The sequence below is a fragment of the Chaetomium fimeti genome (assembly GCF_033439085.1).
Source record: "Chaetomium fimeti strain CBS 168.71 chromosome Unknown B0H64scaffold_7, whole genome shotgun sequence".
In the NCBI taxonomy this organism is placed as follows: domain Eukaryota; kingdom Fungi; phylum Ascomycota; class Sordariomycetes; order Sordariales; family Chaetomiaceae; genus Chaetomium; species Chaetomium fimeti.
Genome location: NW_026944335.1, coordinates 2289796 through 2304736, shown reverse-complemented (window position 1 = coordinate 2304736; position 14941 = coordinate 2289796). Strand labels below are relative to the sequence as shown.

The 14941-nt window shown below is 58.0% G+C and overlaps 6 protein-coding genes across 6 annotated transcripts; 3 read left to right on the top strand and 3 right to left on the bottom strand.

Annotated features, from left to right (window-relative positions):
- Positions 1-759: 759 nt before the first annotated feature.
- B0H64DRAFT_445701 (uncharacterized protein) lies at positions 760-998 on the bottom strand (the record flags this gene model as incomplete). The annotated part of the gene is made up of 2 exons (XM_062806864.1): positions 760-911; positions 986-998. The coding sequence occupies 2 exons, from the start codon at positions 996-998 to the stop codon at positions 760-762; spliced, it is 165 nt and encodes a 54-aa protein (XP_062656308.1).
- A 1501-nt stretch (positions 999-2499) lies between these two features.
- On the top strand, positions 2500-4571 carry B0H64DRAFT_239027 (pyridoxal phosphate-dependent transferase). The gene is made up of 2 exons (XM_062799819.1): positions 2500-3211; positions 3273-4571. The coding sequence occupies exons 1-2, from the start codon at positions 2806-2808 to the stop codon at positions 4322-4324; spliced, it is 1458 nt and encodes a 485-aa protein (XP_062656307.1). The 5' UTR covers positions 2500-2805; the 3' UTR covers positions 4325-4571.
- Positions 4572-4776: 205 nt separating this feature from the next.
- Positions 4777-6716, bottom strand: B0H64DRAFT_435466 (26S proteasome subunit RPN7-domain-containing protein). The gene is made up of 3 exons (XM_062806137.1): positions 6018-6716; positions 5145-5959; positions 4777-5074 (listed from the first exon to the last, which is right to left on the bottom strand). Exons 1-3 carry the CDS (start codon positions 6474-6476, stop codon positions 4876-4878), a joined length of 1473 nt encoding a protein of 490 aa, XP_062656306.1. The 5' UTR covers positions 6477-6716; the 3' UTR covers positions 4777-4875.
- Positions 6717-6862: 146 nt separating this feature from the next.
- Positions 6863-8936, top strand: B0H64DRAFT_407694 (mRNA capping enzyme-domain-containing protein). The gene has a single exon (XM_062804579.1). It carries the CDS (start codon positions 7095-7097, stop codon positions 8565-8567), a length of 1473 nt encoding a protein of 490 aa, XP_062656305.1. The 5' UTR covers positions 6863-7094; the 3' UTR covers positions 8568-8936.
- A 254-nt stretch (positions 8937-9190) lies between these two features.
- On the bottom strand, positions 9191-11362 carry B0H64DRAFT_347871 (EF hand associated-domain-containing protein; the record flags this gene model as incomplete). The annotated part of the gene is made up of 2 exons (XM_062801373.1): positions 11132-11362; positions 9191-11064 (listed from the first exon to the last, which is right to left on the bottom strand). Exons 1-2 carry the CDS (start codon positions 11148-11150, stop codon positions 9191-9193), a joined length of 1893 nt encoding a protein of 630 aa, XP_062656304.1. The 5' UTR covers positions 11151-11362.
- A 978-nt stretch (positions 11363-12340) lies between these two features.
- On the top strand, positions 12341-14526 carry B0H64DRAFT_329366 (WD40-repeat-containing domain protein; the record flags this gene model as incomplete). Its single annotated transcript, XM_062800878.1, has 6 exons — positions 12341-12521; positions 12579-13132; positions 13183-13350; positions 13397-13767; positions 13842-14130; positions 14236-14526. 6 exons carry the CDS (start codon positions 12341-12343, stop codon positions 14524-14526), a joined length of 1854 nt encoding a protein of 617 aa, XP_062656303.1.
- Between the last annotated feature and the right edge of the window lie 415 nt (positions 14527-14941).

Sequence of the window (14941 nt, the reverse complement as noted above, 5' to 3'; positions counted from 1 at the left end):
ATAATTTACTTGATTCGTTTTGGAGGGGGTGGTCTCACTATGTTTAGGGGTTGTTTGGTCCGTTGTACCGGCCGTGTTTGTTCGTGTGAAACGAGAAGGGGGCAATAAAAGATCAAGAAGTAAGCTGGAACGGAAAAATGTCGACATGGGGTTGGGGTGAGCTTCGTAATTTTGGAGGCGATATAGAACCCATTCTCATGATTGCTTGCCCACGACCGTGATTGCCCGAATTGCTCATGTGAGAGGGAACGAATAAATTATCGAATCGGACCCTCCAGAACGTCGAAACAATGCAGGTCCCAGAAAGACAACGATCCACCGTGATGCCGAGACCTTGACATAATTTCTTTAGATTTAGTCCGTCTCCCAAACCCTAAAAACGCCGGCCGTGCTGTCATGGTATTTTTTTGTACTGTACACTGGCGAGTCCTGGTATAATACATATCCTTGGAGAGTCGTGTCGCGAGGATTGCCGTGCCCTCCTAGGCTCGGACCGGGTCGAGAGATCTTAGTATCCTTCCTTCCCGGTCCGTGGGTTCTGGTCCGCCCCTCTCCTCGAGCCCCTTGCCTTTGCTCCCCATCCCGCGAATTTCGATCATTTGCCCTTTCGTTTTTGTTCCAGAAACAAGACTCTCCTCCTGACTGTTCAGACACACGGGCGTTAGTATTCATTGTTGCCCGTTTATTATCTCTCCCGATTCTCTAGGTAGTTCGAGGATCTCGCGACTGCGTTTCTGAGCTTCGAAAAGGAGGGGTAGCTTAAAGGGAGGAGACGGATCTCGGGGGAATCGTACTAATGGGGTCGTATTTGATCATGCTCATGGGCAGGGACGTCCGCGCGCGGGTGAATGTGTAGAAGTAGCCTGTCATGGCCATGGAGAGGAGGCGCACATTGATAATGCGAGACTTGGCTGATGGAACATTTTGTTAGTTGAATTCCTACTGGCGGGGTCGGTTTAGGAGTGTGGCTGTTGGGGGGGCATACTCTTCTTCGCCATCTTAAACTGGTCGGTTGCTGTCCTGGCGCGGCCGCCCCTCTTTTCTTTGGCTGGTCTGGGAGCGCTATCGTCGTCGTCGTGGTCGGCCGATTCGAGGTTTTGCGGTTCGGAGCTGCACGGACCTCGACGGGACTTGCCAGTCACCAGTGCCAATGCGCACGGGCCGGGTTACCGGGGTGGGTCAGGTACCGTTTCCATCCTGGGTCGAACCGCCGGGCGAGCGTTGATCCGGATTTCTCAACCACCTACGAAGGATGTATGGACCTTTCGTGAGAGTTACTTCGTACCAAGTCGACCTCTCTCTAAGTCAAGCCCACCAAGCAAGTGGATTTATTATTAATTTACTTAGGAGGTAGTTTGGTAACAACCTGGGAGCTATGTAAAGGCACCACCTCCCTCATTGAGGTGCTTCTTGGCAAATCGAGAAGCCCTGTCAAACTAATCGGGTTGGAGAGCGAGATGAGGCCTCGACAACAGCAGCTGCCAGAGTCACGCGGGCCGCTGATTTCGCCGAATTATTGTCCGACTTCGCTGGCGGCGCGGGCGTGGGTGACCTGAAGGAAGGCGTTTATAGGCGTCCGCGGGTGTCACACCGCCCGCATAATCTCCATTTTCGGAGCCACGCCGCCCCGGAAACACAATAAGGGCTCGTCCGACCTTTCCCGGTCCTACTGGGGGAAGTCATCGTGTTTATTCCCAGCCATATTCCTCAATACATTCAACTCGACGTCGATATGAAAAACAGAGGTTAATCGCCGGTATGTCGCAACAGGAAGAGGCACGTTTGGGTCTTGTGCCAATGGATGAGCTAACAGCGCTGCTGGCGGCACCCCCACAGCCCGCTCATACGCCACAGCCAACCTTCTTCCTGCGCCTCCACTTCTCCAACTTTTATCACGCTCCGTCTTCAAACTCGCTGCTAAATGGCGCCGTTGCTCAGGCAGCTTGCCCGCAGTGGCACGACGGTCAATCGCTCGGCATTAAGGCCTGGCGTGGGGTCCATCGTCTCATGCCAGGCTCTGCAAGGTTCAACCTGCGGAAAAGGTAAAAGAATTAACTTCTTGTCTCTTTTGTAGTGCTTTCTTTCGTCTTCTTTTCCCCTGCTTGGCTTGCCTCTATCTGTTTCATGTTTAACCACCGGCATTTGCCTGGCAACCGACTCGGTTGTGCGGCGTATGTTGTTTCCCCTGACCCCTGAAACATCAAATGGCAGCCGCCGCTCGCAAGGAAGCCGGCGGGCTCCCGCGCCCGGTTTCGGCCTACGGCGGCCCAACCCAACAGCAGTGAGCAACACCCGACAGTGTTTCCGGGATGGTCCGCTCAGGCCAACCTAGGTCAGTCGGGAGTCGGGAGTCGGGTGACAGGAGACAATTGCACATGGATGCGCTGATTACGTCCGGCTGGGCTTAGTATCTGTAGCCTAGCATACGCGGCATTTCATCAGCCATCCTATCCGCTTTCGTCCTATCATTTCATGATTTTATTACCCTCACGCATTCTCTTATTATTTACGAACCCCTCTTCGAGTGTCTCTCTATCCAAGTCGAGAATCCTTTCTCCACCCAACTACTTCCTTGTAACCCCTCAACCCCGGCCGTGGACCCTGTTTCGACTCACTCACTCACTACAACCCTTCACCCCTGGTTCCAGTGTATTGTTTCTCTAACAATCCACTCTTTCTTCCGCAGTCTTCTCCAGCCCTACCACTTCTGCCCCGCTATCCTACTCTACCACCTCGCTGCCGCTTCGTTCAGGCCGCGGCTTTTCACCCGTTTTCAGGAGTATACCGTCTCAGCAACAGCGCACCATGTCGTCCAACCCGGGCCGACGGCTCAACATCGACAACATCAACCCGCACGTCCGGTCCGCCAAGTACGCCGTGCGAGGTGAGCTGGCCGTCAAGTCGGAGGAGTACCGCGCTGCCCTACACAACGGTGCGACCGATCTGCCTTTCAACCAGGTCATCTCGGCCAACATCGGCAACCCGCAGCAGCTCGACCAGAAGCCCATCACCTTCTTCCGCCAGGTCCTCAGCATCCTGGAGAACCCGACCCTGCTCGAGAAGAGCGATGTGTTGGTGAACCACCTGGGCTACAAGCCCGACGTGCTGGAGCGGGCCAAGAAGCTGCTTGCCGCGGTTGGCTCTGTAGGTGCCTACAGTGCTAGCAATGGCGTCCCCGCCATCCGTCAGAGCATCGCCGACTTCCTTGAGAGTAAGTGTCTGATGTCTCATGCAACATTTGCTGAACTGGAGCGGTGCTAACCTACGCACAGGGCGTGATGGCTTCCCCGCCAACCAGGCCGACGTCTACCTCTCGGCCGGCGCCTCCTCAGGTGTCAACACCCTCCTGCACGTCATCTGCGCCAACGAGAAGTCCGGCATCCTCGTGCCCATCCCGCAGTACCCCCTGTACACCGCCTCCCTCTCGCTCCTGAACGCCGCCTGCGTGCCGTATCTCCTGGACGAGCAGAAGAACTGGGGCACCGACCTGGCCACCATCAAGGCCGCCCACGAGAAGGCCGAGGCCGAGGGCGTCGACGTGCGCGCCATCGTCATCATCAACCCGGGCAACCCGACGGGCGCCTCGCTCGCCGAGGAAGACATCCGCGCCGTCATCGACTTCGCCCGCGAGAAGCGCCTCGTGATCCTCGCCGACGAGGTCTACCAGACCAACGTCTTCGTCGGCGAGTTCATCAGCTTCAAGCGCATGCTGCGGCAGATGCAGCAGGAGCAACCGGGCGCCTACGACGCCGTCGAGCTGGCCTCGCTCCACTCCGTCTCCAAGGGCATGGTCGGCGAGTGCGGCCACCGCGGCGGCTACTTCGAGCTCGTCAACTTCGACCCGCAAGTCCAGGCCGAGATCTACAAGTTCGTCTCCATCATGCTGTGCGCCCCCGTCATCGGCCAGTGCCTGGTCGAGCTCATGGTCAACCCCCCGCGCGCCGGCGAGCCCTCGCACGAGCTCTACGCCCGCGAGTACGACGCCATCTTCGGCGGCCTGCGCGAGCGCGCCGCCGCCCTGCACCGCGCGTTCGAGCAGATGGAGGGCGTCCAGTGCGGGCCCCCGCAAGGCTCCATGTACCTCTTCCCCACCATCGACCTGCCCCGCCGCGCGGCCGAGGCCGCGGCCGCTGAGGGCCGCACCCCGGATGAGTTCTACTGCATGCGTCTTCTTGAGGCCACGGGCGTGTGCGTCGTGCCCGGGTCCGGGTTCGGCCAGAAGGAGGGCACGCTGCACTTCCGTACTACTTTCCTTGCCCCTGGGACGGAGTGGGTCGGCAGTATTGTTAAGTTTCATGCTGAGTTTATGGATAAGTACCGCTGAGGGGGGTTGTTGTTCTGGAAAAGGGAAGGGCGTGTGGTTTGGGGGAAAGGGATAAGGAGATGCTTGGATGAAGCAAGGCGTTTGTGTTGGGTGTTGGTTGGTTGGACCTCAAAAAAGAACAAGAAATACGGTCTACCTGGTATTTTGATAAACGGAGCATCGCATAGCATTGCATGCCTTGGTTTAGTTTTAGATGAGCCTTGGGTTTGTGTGAGCGAAGGGGGAAAGAGAGTCCGTTCCACTCAGTTTTAGGTTCTCTGCCTTGCTTTGGGTGCGAGCACGACTTGATCTTGTCGTTGGCCCTTGGTTTCGACATGTTTGGGTGCCATGAGAGGATGGGGTCTTGCATTCACAAATCATCCCGCATAGATAGAAGCCTCGTTTTGCTCTTCTAGTGAGGTATCATACAATCCCAGCTCTCCATGTGGTCGTTCATCGGCGACGGGCAAGCTACCGCCTTCTAAGCATTGGCTGTGCTTGTTTTTGCAATTGATATGTATCTACACCTCGGATACAACCACCCGCCCGCCGCCAACACTATCTCTCACCGCCTACGCCCTCTCACTCCCTCTCAACCGAACCGCCTGCCCGTACTTCTGCAGCTTGGTGATCAACTGGTCGCCCTGGCGTACCACGTCCTGGTACTGCTTGTTCTTGTCGTCGGGCCGGTTTGTCTCGATGACGCCGTGGCCCGCGACGCGGTCAATGGTGCAGGGGATGCGGCCGGCGGCGATGAACTTGGCGAGGTCGCTGGTTAGACAGGTTAGCATCAATCCGGGTATTACTATGATCAAGCAAGAAAAGGACAGGAGCAGCTTACCGGTCCAAAAAGTCGACCGTCACACCAAAGTCGTTGGCCATGCTGTCGAGCCCGACGACGCGGTAGCTCTGCAGCAGCTGCTGGTAGGCGCGCAGGCGCATCTCGCGGATGAACCAGCCCTTGTGCTCATGCAGGTAGCGGTCCTGCGTGAGGAACTGCTCCTCGACGAGCGCTAGCGCCTGGAAGAAGAGCTTGTACCGGCCGTTGTACAGGCTGCTCACGAGCTGGGCGAGCGGGCCGAAGTCGACGGCCATCTCCGCCTCGGGTTGGTCGACGCTGGTCCCCAGCGTGGTCAGGTTGACGGCCGTGATCTTCGCAGCGGCGGGCGCCGCACTGGCGTCCTGCATATCGGCGTCGACACCCGGACCCGCGGAGATGGCGCCCGTCAGCGCGAGTAGCTTGTCCTCGCCGTCGCCGAGGATAGCCCTGATCTCGGGGGCATCGACGACCTTAGACTTGAAGTCGACGCGCTTGAGCGAAACTGAGCCCGCGAGCACCGCGTAGATGACCAGGTTGCTGTAGCTGCAGAGTTCGTATGAGGTGAAGGTCGACAGGCTGTCGAGCAGAAGTGGAGCCGCGAGGTTGTAGCTGCGGGCCGTTAGGAGGTACAGACCCTCGTAGGCCTTGAGGCGGTTGCGCCGGTCCCAGTCGCCGCCGCTCTCAACCAACGCCTTGGCGCGCTCAACGTGCTTCTTGACCAGGTGCTTGTCGCCGTAGAAAAGGCCCATGCGGATGATGGCGAGGACCAAATCGATCTTAGTTCCCAGGATTCCCGTCTTCTCAAACACGTCTTCGTATGCCGCGATGGCTTTGTCCTGCAGGATAACGACGGTTAGCTGGGGCTTTGTATCAAGTATTGCGTGGCCTACGCACCTTGTCGCCCACCCTGGCCCAGAACTCGGCCCTCTTGCCCCGCGCAGCCTGAATCTCCGTCTCGCCAGCTTGCTCCACGGCGTCATCCTCCTCCTTCTGAAACTGTTCCAGCTCCTTGTCATTGTCGGCCTGCAGCGACTGGTACAGGGCCTCGTCCCAGGGCAGGTTTATGCTGCCGGTCGAGCCCCTGGTCGCGATCATACCAACAAGACTGCTCTTCCTGCTCGTCGGCTTCCCGGGGACATTCGAACCGCCCTCACCAACTCCGTTCAGGATGCCGTCTATCGGGTGTGCGAGGTAGCGGTAGAAGGGGGCCATCTTGTGCTCCGAAATGGCATCCTGGACCTGCTTGGCGGCCGCCTGTTGGGCCGTCTTGGGGGCGTCTGGGTTGGTGAGGGAGAAAACATGCTGAGCTAGGGGCAGCAGAGGCCATTTCGCGTATTGAGGATCTGAGCCCATGGTTGGCGTGGTCGTGTGGGAAGTGGGATGTGTTTATGAGGGGAAGTCGATGAGGGCAGCTCTTGGAAAGGGAGGCCACTGTTTGTTCGAGTTCAAAATATCGCCAAGTTTAACAAGATACACCCAGTAGCATTCGGTCGGTCGGGTTATTTTCGGGAACGTCTTGATGTTGGTGTGGTGCAGATGCAAGTTCCAAGTGGGAAGGCGGGAAGCTTGGGTCAGCTCTCCCCAAGAGTCGTTGGCTCAGGCGAGATCCGCAAGGCTGCCAGAGCTCGCGTCACTGCCAATGCGGGTTGCGGTGCGAGATTCTGATTCGCTATCGCAGCGCTGAAGGCGGGGCCAGAACCAGCGCCAGCCAGAGTGAACTTCGGCTACCCCTGCTGAAGGGAAGGCCCACCCGCCCCGTCTCACCTTCAGTTCTCGATTCTTCAACCTCAATTGCAATTCAACAAAGTACTAGTACACAAAACGAATTTTAACAATACTTTCCCCTCGGTTTCAAGTCTTCTCTTTCAAATACCGCGAATTGCTCATTACAATTGGCACATTCCACTCGCAACCTCACGGAACAACAACACAAAACGCACAACGACGCCAGCGGCACCTTGATGATCAGCCATGGCCGGCGATCACGACAACGATGACCTGCCGCAGCCTTTCGACGCGAAGAAGCTAGCCCCCGCCAAAAAGCGACAACGATCCGCTTCACCCAGCGGAAGCGGCAACGCAAGCGCCGCGGGCGACCCCCCGCGCAAGCTCAAACGGCCCGGCCAGCGCGCCCGCATCACCGACGCCGAGCGCGAGCAAATCCGGCAGCGCGCTCTCGAACGCGAGCGACATGCCCAGCAACAGGCGGCGGAGGAGGAGTCGAGGCAACGATCGGGCATCAACGATGTGGTGCGCGCGCACTACAACGCGGTCCCCGAGCGCGGCCGTGAGTGGCGCAAGACAGACAGCCGGATCAAGGGCCTGAGGTCGTTCAACAATTGGGTCAAGAGCTGCATCATCCAGAAATTCTCGCCCGATGAGGACCACGCGCCCGGAGCGATGGAGCGGGGAATCAGCTCCGGGAACAAGCTGTTGGTGTTGGACATTGGGTGCGGCAAGGGCGGGGATCTGTTCAAGTGGCAGCAGGCGCCGCAGACAGTGGATTTATACGTTGGCTTGGATCCGGCGGAGGTATCAATTGATCAGGCACGGGAAAGATACCGGGGCATGGCAAACCGCGGGGGTGGTGGGCGGGGCGGTAGGGGCGGCCACCACCGGCGTCCGCCGCGCATCTTTGATTCTCGCTTCCACGTCAAGGACTGCTACGCTGAGACGATTGGCGACATTGATATTGTGCGACAAGTCGGCTTCTCAGGCTCAACCGTCAGTAGCAATCGCGGGTTTGACGTGGTCAGCATGATGTTTTGCATGCACTACGCCTTCGAGACTGAGGAGAAAGCCCGGCAGATGCTCAAAAACGTCTCGGGCGCGCTGCGCAAAGGCGGGCGCTTCATCGGAACCATTCCCAACTCGGACGTCATCACCAGCAAAGTCTCTGCTTTCAACGAGCGCATGGAAGAGAAGAAGAAAGCGAAGGCCGCTGCCGCCACCTCAACCGAAAACCCGTCATCCGACCCAGCCCCGTCCAACGCCACACCCGAACCCACCACACCAAAAGACGACGGCGAACTCGAGGAAGGCGAAGCGGAAGAAGACAAGGAAGAGGGCGAGGCGGAGGAGACAGCCTCATGGGGCAACGACATCTACCGGGTGCGCTTCCCGGGCCCCACCCCGTCCGACGGGATATTCCGCCCGCCGTTCGGGTGGAAGTACAACTTCTTCCTGCACGAGGCGGTCGAGGAGGTGCCCGAGTACGTGGTGCCGTGGGAGGCGTTCCGCGCGCTGGCCGAGGACTACAACCTGGAGCTGCAGTACCACAAGCCGTTCGGCGAGGTGTGGGAGACGGAGCAGGACGACCGCGAGCTGGGCGCGCTGAGCGAGCGCATGGGCGTGCGGGACCGCTCGTCGGGCAAGCTCCTCGTCAGCGAGGAGGAGATGGAGGCGGCCGGGTTTTATGTGGCGTTTTGTTTCTATCGCGTTTAGCCCGCCGGATGTTTATCCTTTAATACGTTCCCTATCCGGTCCTTTCTCTTGGACTTTCGAGGAAGCAAGGCCAGACGCGGAGCTTGGCTTCAGGACTCTATGGGATGAAATGATGCTCAACCATTTCCTAACCCCGGCTCAGCGTCTTAAACGCCACGGTACCGTTTTTCAAACCTCCGGATCTGCGAGGATTCTCCGCCATCAAGCTTTGTCGTTCTTTTCCGCTTCAGTGCTCGGCGTGCTCTGTTTGCTCATTGCTGCCCCATAAAGCCACCTCGCCTGGTAGAACAATGCTAAAGACAACGGGTATTACAAGTAAGATTAAACAGTAAAAACGCTACGCTTACTACAGGTTATAGAGAGTCTGCGGGTATCATATTCCCCCTCCCACCTCCCAGACAGCCCGGGGAGGTCTGCGGGCCGGATATCTACGAAAGAAATATCAACCGAAAAAGCACAGCCTTCTTAACAAGACCCGTCCATCCGGCCAATCCAAAAACAAATAAAAAAGACTCCGCCGAATGCACCTCTTTCCTCTCCCATGACGTACCCTTCACACCCCTATCCACACTCTTCTCCGCCCCCGTCGATCAAACTCGGCCTCTCGCCCTCAGCCCCACACCCTACATAGAGGTCGTCGAGCGCCGCCAGATCATAAACACGGCCAGCGCGGCGCACGACGTAGCGCCGAGCGCCATGTACAAGCTGGTGTGGTCGGGCGGCTCCTCCGACTTGGGGAAGGCGGTGCTGGGGTTGGTGGCGGCCTCGGCGAAGGCGACGAACAGCTCGCTGATGCTGTGCCAGGTGACGCTGACGTGCAGCGGGGCCGACATGTGGAGGGCGGCGGTGTAGGCGTCGGGCTGCAGCTCGCTGCGCTGGGTGGTCTTGTCGCGGTCGGCCTTGAGCGCCGTGTAGATGGCGGGCAGCTCGTCGAGCTGCGGGTGCCGCTTGCGCAGCTCCACCACGTGCGCGAAGGAGTCGGGCTCCGACGAGTCGTACGCGTAGCAGATCAGGTCGCACGCGTCCAGCTTGGCTTGGTTCTCCAGGATCGCCGGTTCCAGTTCGCCCAGCTCTTCGAGGATCAGGTAGCACTGCTTGCCGCCGTGCAGCTCGACGCTGTTGACCGCGCGGCGGGGTTTGATGGTTGGGTGGTATAGCGAGTCGAACGGGCGGTTGAGGAAGGCGTCGAGGAGCGAGGACTTGCCGGACCCGGCGGAGCCGATGAGGTAGCAGAGGACGACGTTGCGCTCGACGCGGCCCGGCCTGCGCCTGCGCTTCCGCGGCTTGGTTACCTTGAGGGCGGCAGTTGTTGAGTCCCACGCATTCGGCCCCTCAAAACCAAGATAAGCGAGGTATTCGAGGGTGGTCTTGGGTTCGAGGAAAGTTGTCATGCTCCACTGGGCGAGCCACCCCTGTAATGTGATGTGGCCGGCCTCGTTCCGGACCGTGGATGACGGAAATGATGTTTCTACCCAGGAGTGTGGTAGCCCAGGGGTGGGAGCAAACAGCGCCGCGAGTTCCTGGTCGTTGAGTCCGCCGTCGCTATCCTTGTCGAACGTCAAGAACAGATCCATAAAGAAGCGGTACCCTGCTGGGCTGAGTTCTGCCGAGGCGTACTCTGGCACCTCGAACCTCGGATGGAGAAAGCTATCCTCTATGCTCAAGCTGTCTGTGTAGTGGTGCTTCCTCAGTATGATCCATATCGTTTCGTGGCGCCCCTTTTCCGCATACAGCTTGTTCAGCTGCAAAAATCCGTACAAGTCAAGGCCGATTTCGGTATTAGACATGGGCGCCGCCTTGTTAACGGCCGCCTTTATATTGTCTAATTCGCCAGGCGACAGGGGTTTATCAAATGACTTGACCTGGAAATCGTGCATCTCCTGGTCGTTCAGGTAGCCGTCCTGGTCCTTGTCGCACAGGTAGAAGACCCTCTTCAACGCAGCCATACATACTGGCTTTAGTTGACCTTCCTTGTGATCGTACAGCGGTGCAATCGGGTGCGTGACGGCCTTCTGGCACAGGTAGAAGACCTCGATGACGTTATGTTGCTCCTTGGCGCTCGTGCGAATGCACGAGTCGATTTCCCTAAACTCGGCCATAACTGGCAGCATCTCTTCCTCAATCACCTGCGATGTGCTCCCGGAGCCTGCGAGATCCGATTTGTTGGCGCACAACACAACTGGGACGTTGACACCGAGAGAGCGGAAATAGGGCATCCAGAACAGGGCGACACGCTCGTAGCTGTAGTGGTCCGCGTAGACCAGCAAGATCACGTTGCATTTTCGTATTTCCTTGCGCAGGGTTGTTCGGTCTTGGGGACGGGCGGACGTGTCGACGATGGTGGTGGTGACATTCTCGGGGGTGCCGGTGGTCGGGGGGATGGTAACTTGGGGCAGGACGGCTTGAATCTTGTTGGATACGAAGGAATCCTTGACGAGCGAGGCGATCAGGCTGGACTTGCCCGTCCCCTCGTCGCCGCAGACGCATATCCGAACCGCTGCGACAGTCAGCTAAATTGACAGGTGAAAGAGAGGACGTTGGGTGGTGGGGGAGTCTCGTCGTACCTGTAGCCATTTTGGGCATTCAATCTTCAGGTTGTCGTTGCTCCTGTTCTTCCTCAGGGCGATGCCATGGTCCTGGGAGACGAGATTAAGAAGAAGCTAGCAGTGGGTAATATGGTAGATCGAATTTGCGGGGGGGGGAACAATCAATGGCGGTAAACGTGCGTGGGTTGGGTCAGCTCATGGCGGGTTTGCAGTGCGGGTTGATGGACTTCGGTGTTGAGTTCAGGTCGCCAGCTGGCGTCCTTTTTCGGATGTGAGCTCCTCAAGCCCCGCAACTTGACGCCCTCAAACAGCCCACTGCATGCTGCAGGTTGCATTGGCTCGTCCCCCACGCCACTCTCAAACTGTGTACTGTGTATTTAACCTCCATGGCTTCAACGAACGACTTTGGAATTAAACAACGCAATCGATATGAATCTCGAATATCACTGGGGGGATAATAGCAGACTAGGAAGTACCTTGCTTTCAAAGTGTTCCTGGAACTGAACGCCTGGCAGCTCCAGCCCCATACCTAGGATAATAGGACGCCCCAGAAACTGTACACTAATGGACTGCATCCACCTTTTCGCACGGTGCATCCATGCAAGCATCATGATGCCCAATGTGGTCTCCCGCCAGCGCTGAACAGAGGTAAGGAGGGGCTTTGATCACACCGCCGGTTCTGAAGAGAAATCATTAGAAGAGGTTGGAAATCTTTCGTGCCGAAGCTGTATATTTATTCTGGCGGCGCTTACGGAAGCGCCATACATGGTCGCAAGCGCCGAGTCGGTCTCCCATTCACTCGGAGCAGCTTGAGCTTGGAAAGTCAGTGGCCCGCTACCCCACACTGTTCCCGCCGTGCCGTCGATCCTGAACAGGCCAGCTCCAGGATGCGGTCCCCTGTCGCAGGTCCCTTGGCTCCTAATCCGGACCGTTCGATGTTACAACGCGCCGTTGAACGGGCCATCGGTTGCTGCGGATGGAGTTGGCGATGTTTGCGACGTTCGACGTTCAACCTCAACACACTCATGCTCTCGTGTTACTCAACGGCGCACCTTCCTAGTGTATAGTTACCTACCTACCTAAGGTAGTCCCTCTCCGTGTCACCGAATTGCCCGTCTACCGTCTTGGCGCGCTGTCCGACTGCAATACCACCCCGCAGCCACCATGTTGTAAGAATCGAAACGGGATCAAAGAGATGGCTGCACATACCATGGGACGGTTCGCGCCATGGCCGCCCAGCAATGGCTGACAGTTCTGCTTTCCCGTAGTGTTCTTCCACCCCCGCCGAGGTACCCATCGGGTCCAGGATACAATGGCCTTCCCGCGGGCACGCCAATGCCCATGATCGAGACAAATAACGTCCTCAGTAACCCCTCGGGGCCCGAGTTTCAGTTTCTGGTTGGCGAGGGTATGTCCTTTTGTATGTCACGATCGTATTGCTAGGGAGGCCCTAACTCTCTACCAGGGTTGTATGTGTTAAAGGAAGATCTACACCTTGCGACCCCTCCACCACACCCCTCCGAGGCCCCGTTGGTCAATCCGAATCCCCTCGCGACAGCCCCCCAGCCTGCGACCGCCGGAACCCAGCTTACCCTATTGAACCTCGACGTCAACCCGCTATCGCCTGCCGTCTACCGGACAACTTCGCGATCCGATGGCGCACAGGGGAGCATACAGGAGAACCAGGACGAGAGCCAGTCGTCGACAGACGTGCGTGAGAGCACCAGTGATGCCGGCCGTATCAGCTCCACCGAGCGTCTTCCGCTTCTCAGAGCCAACACCAACACGCCGGCGTTTGGCGAGGGCAACACTCTCCTTGCGCCGGTAGCCCAGAAAGATGCGAACAAGCGGCGCAAGCCCAAAAACAACATGACCAAGAGCAATTCGTCCTTCATCTCGAGAGTGATCAATCATGAGACGTTGAGCAAGCGTCTGCAGGAACGAGCACGGGATGGCTTGTTCGCCTTTGCCAACGTTAACCGCGCCTTCCAATGGCTGGACCTGTCTTCTCCCGCGAAGGTAAGGGGTCCGAGGGCCTGGACGGAGACGCGTATGCTGACTATCTCTAGGCCGAGTACTTAACTAAGATTCTATTTACCAAGGCCCATTGCCTATGTCATGACGTGAATAAGCTGACCAAGAGCTCAACACATATTGACGTGGTCATGGGGTTCTCAACCGGCGAAGTGATCTGGTGGGAGCCCATCACACAGCGGTACACCCGGCTGAATAAAAATGTAGGCGCTTCCATCCGCTCGTCCAAGACAAGGCTGACGGTTACAGGCCGCCATCAACGGCACGCCCGTGTCGCAAATCGAATGGATCCCGGGGTCCGAGAATCTCTTCCTCGCCGCTCACATGGACGGCACACTAGTGGTGTACGACAAGGAGAAGGAGGACAGTGTTTTCACTCCAGAGAGCGAGAGTAACCCCCGATCCAGCAGCGACACCACTGGCACCGGCAGGGTGAACTACACGTCTCAGATCTACGTGCACAAGTCGGTCCACTCGAAAAACCAAAAGCTCAACCCGGTAGCGGTATGGAAGCTTTCCAACCATCGCATCAACGCCTTCGCATTCTCCCCGGACAGCCAGCACCTAGCCGTAGTCTCCGAGGACGGCACTCTCAGGATCATAGATTACCTCAAAGAACAGTTCGTCCCCTTCCCCCACCCCATTCCACCCCCCTTTTCTCCCCCAACTAAACTAACCACACGCACGCACCCAGGCTCCTCGACCTGCACTACGCCTACTACGGCGGGCTGAGCTGCGTGTGCTGGTCGCCCGACGGCAAGTACGTGGTGACGGGCGGGCAGGACGACCGCATCTCCATCTGGTGCCCGTCCGAGTCGCCCGCGCTCATCGCCCGCTGCCAGGGCCACCACTCGTGGGTGACCTCGGTCGCCTTCGACCCCTGGCGCTGCGACGAGCGCAACTACCGCTTCGGCAGCGTCGGCGAGGACCGCCGTATCTGTCTGTGGGACTTTAGCGTCGGCATGCTGCACCGCCCGAGGGCCGTACGTAACTCCCCCTTCCTTCCTTCCTTCCCTTGCTGTTTTTTGTGGCTGGCTGGCTAGCTGGGAGCCCGGTTTGCTGACGGTGCGATACGACCAAACGAACAGGCTTCGGTCCGGCACCGCGGGTCCATCTCCTCGCGCCAGGTCGTCCCCGTCCCGCTGCACCGCGCCGAGACGGCTGCGACGGCGGGGACCAGCGGCAGCGGCAGGCTGCGGTCGGACTCGAATCTCTCGTCTGTGGGTGCCGTGCCGGCCGATGGTGAGAGGGAGAAGGTGCTGCCGCATCCTGTGGAGCCGAGGGCGACTACGGCGACGTTGCCGCCGGTTTTGGTATGTTTTATCTTCTTTATTATTCCCGCCTGTTTCTGGGTGCTAATAGCATGTGATGCGGCGTAGAGCAAAACGGTGGATGATGACGTGCTGTGTTGGTTGGGGTTTACGCCTGACGCGATTATCACAAGTTGCAAGACTGGTATGTGTCGTTGGTGGTCGGTAGGAGAGGAAAGATATGGCTAACCTGGTGATGCAGGGCATATTCGAACGTGGAACAGGCCGTCCGAGCTGGCGCCGCAGTTAGAGGAGAAGAAGGATGCTTGATTTTCTCTAGTATGAAGGCTGTAGTGGTTGTTAGCACGTTACTTGCATAGGAACTAGTCAGGCGGTTGGATGATTGATAGGAGTTTGGTATGCGCAACGTTTTGGGGGGGTGCCCATCCAGGGCCATTCAGCGTCGTTTACATACCGTAGGGAATATATTCACAATCAGCGAGAATGTGGTCCTTGATTCCCCTTAGTGATATATGATGCGCCA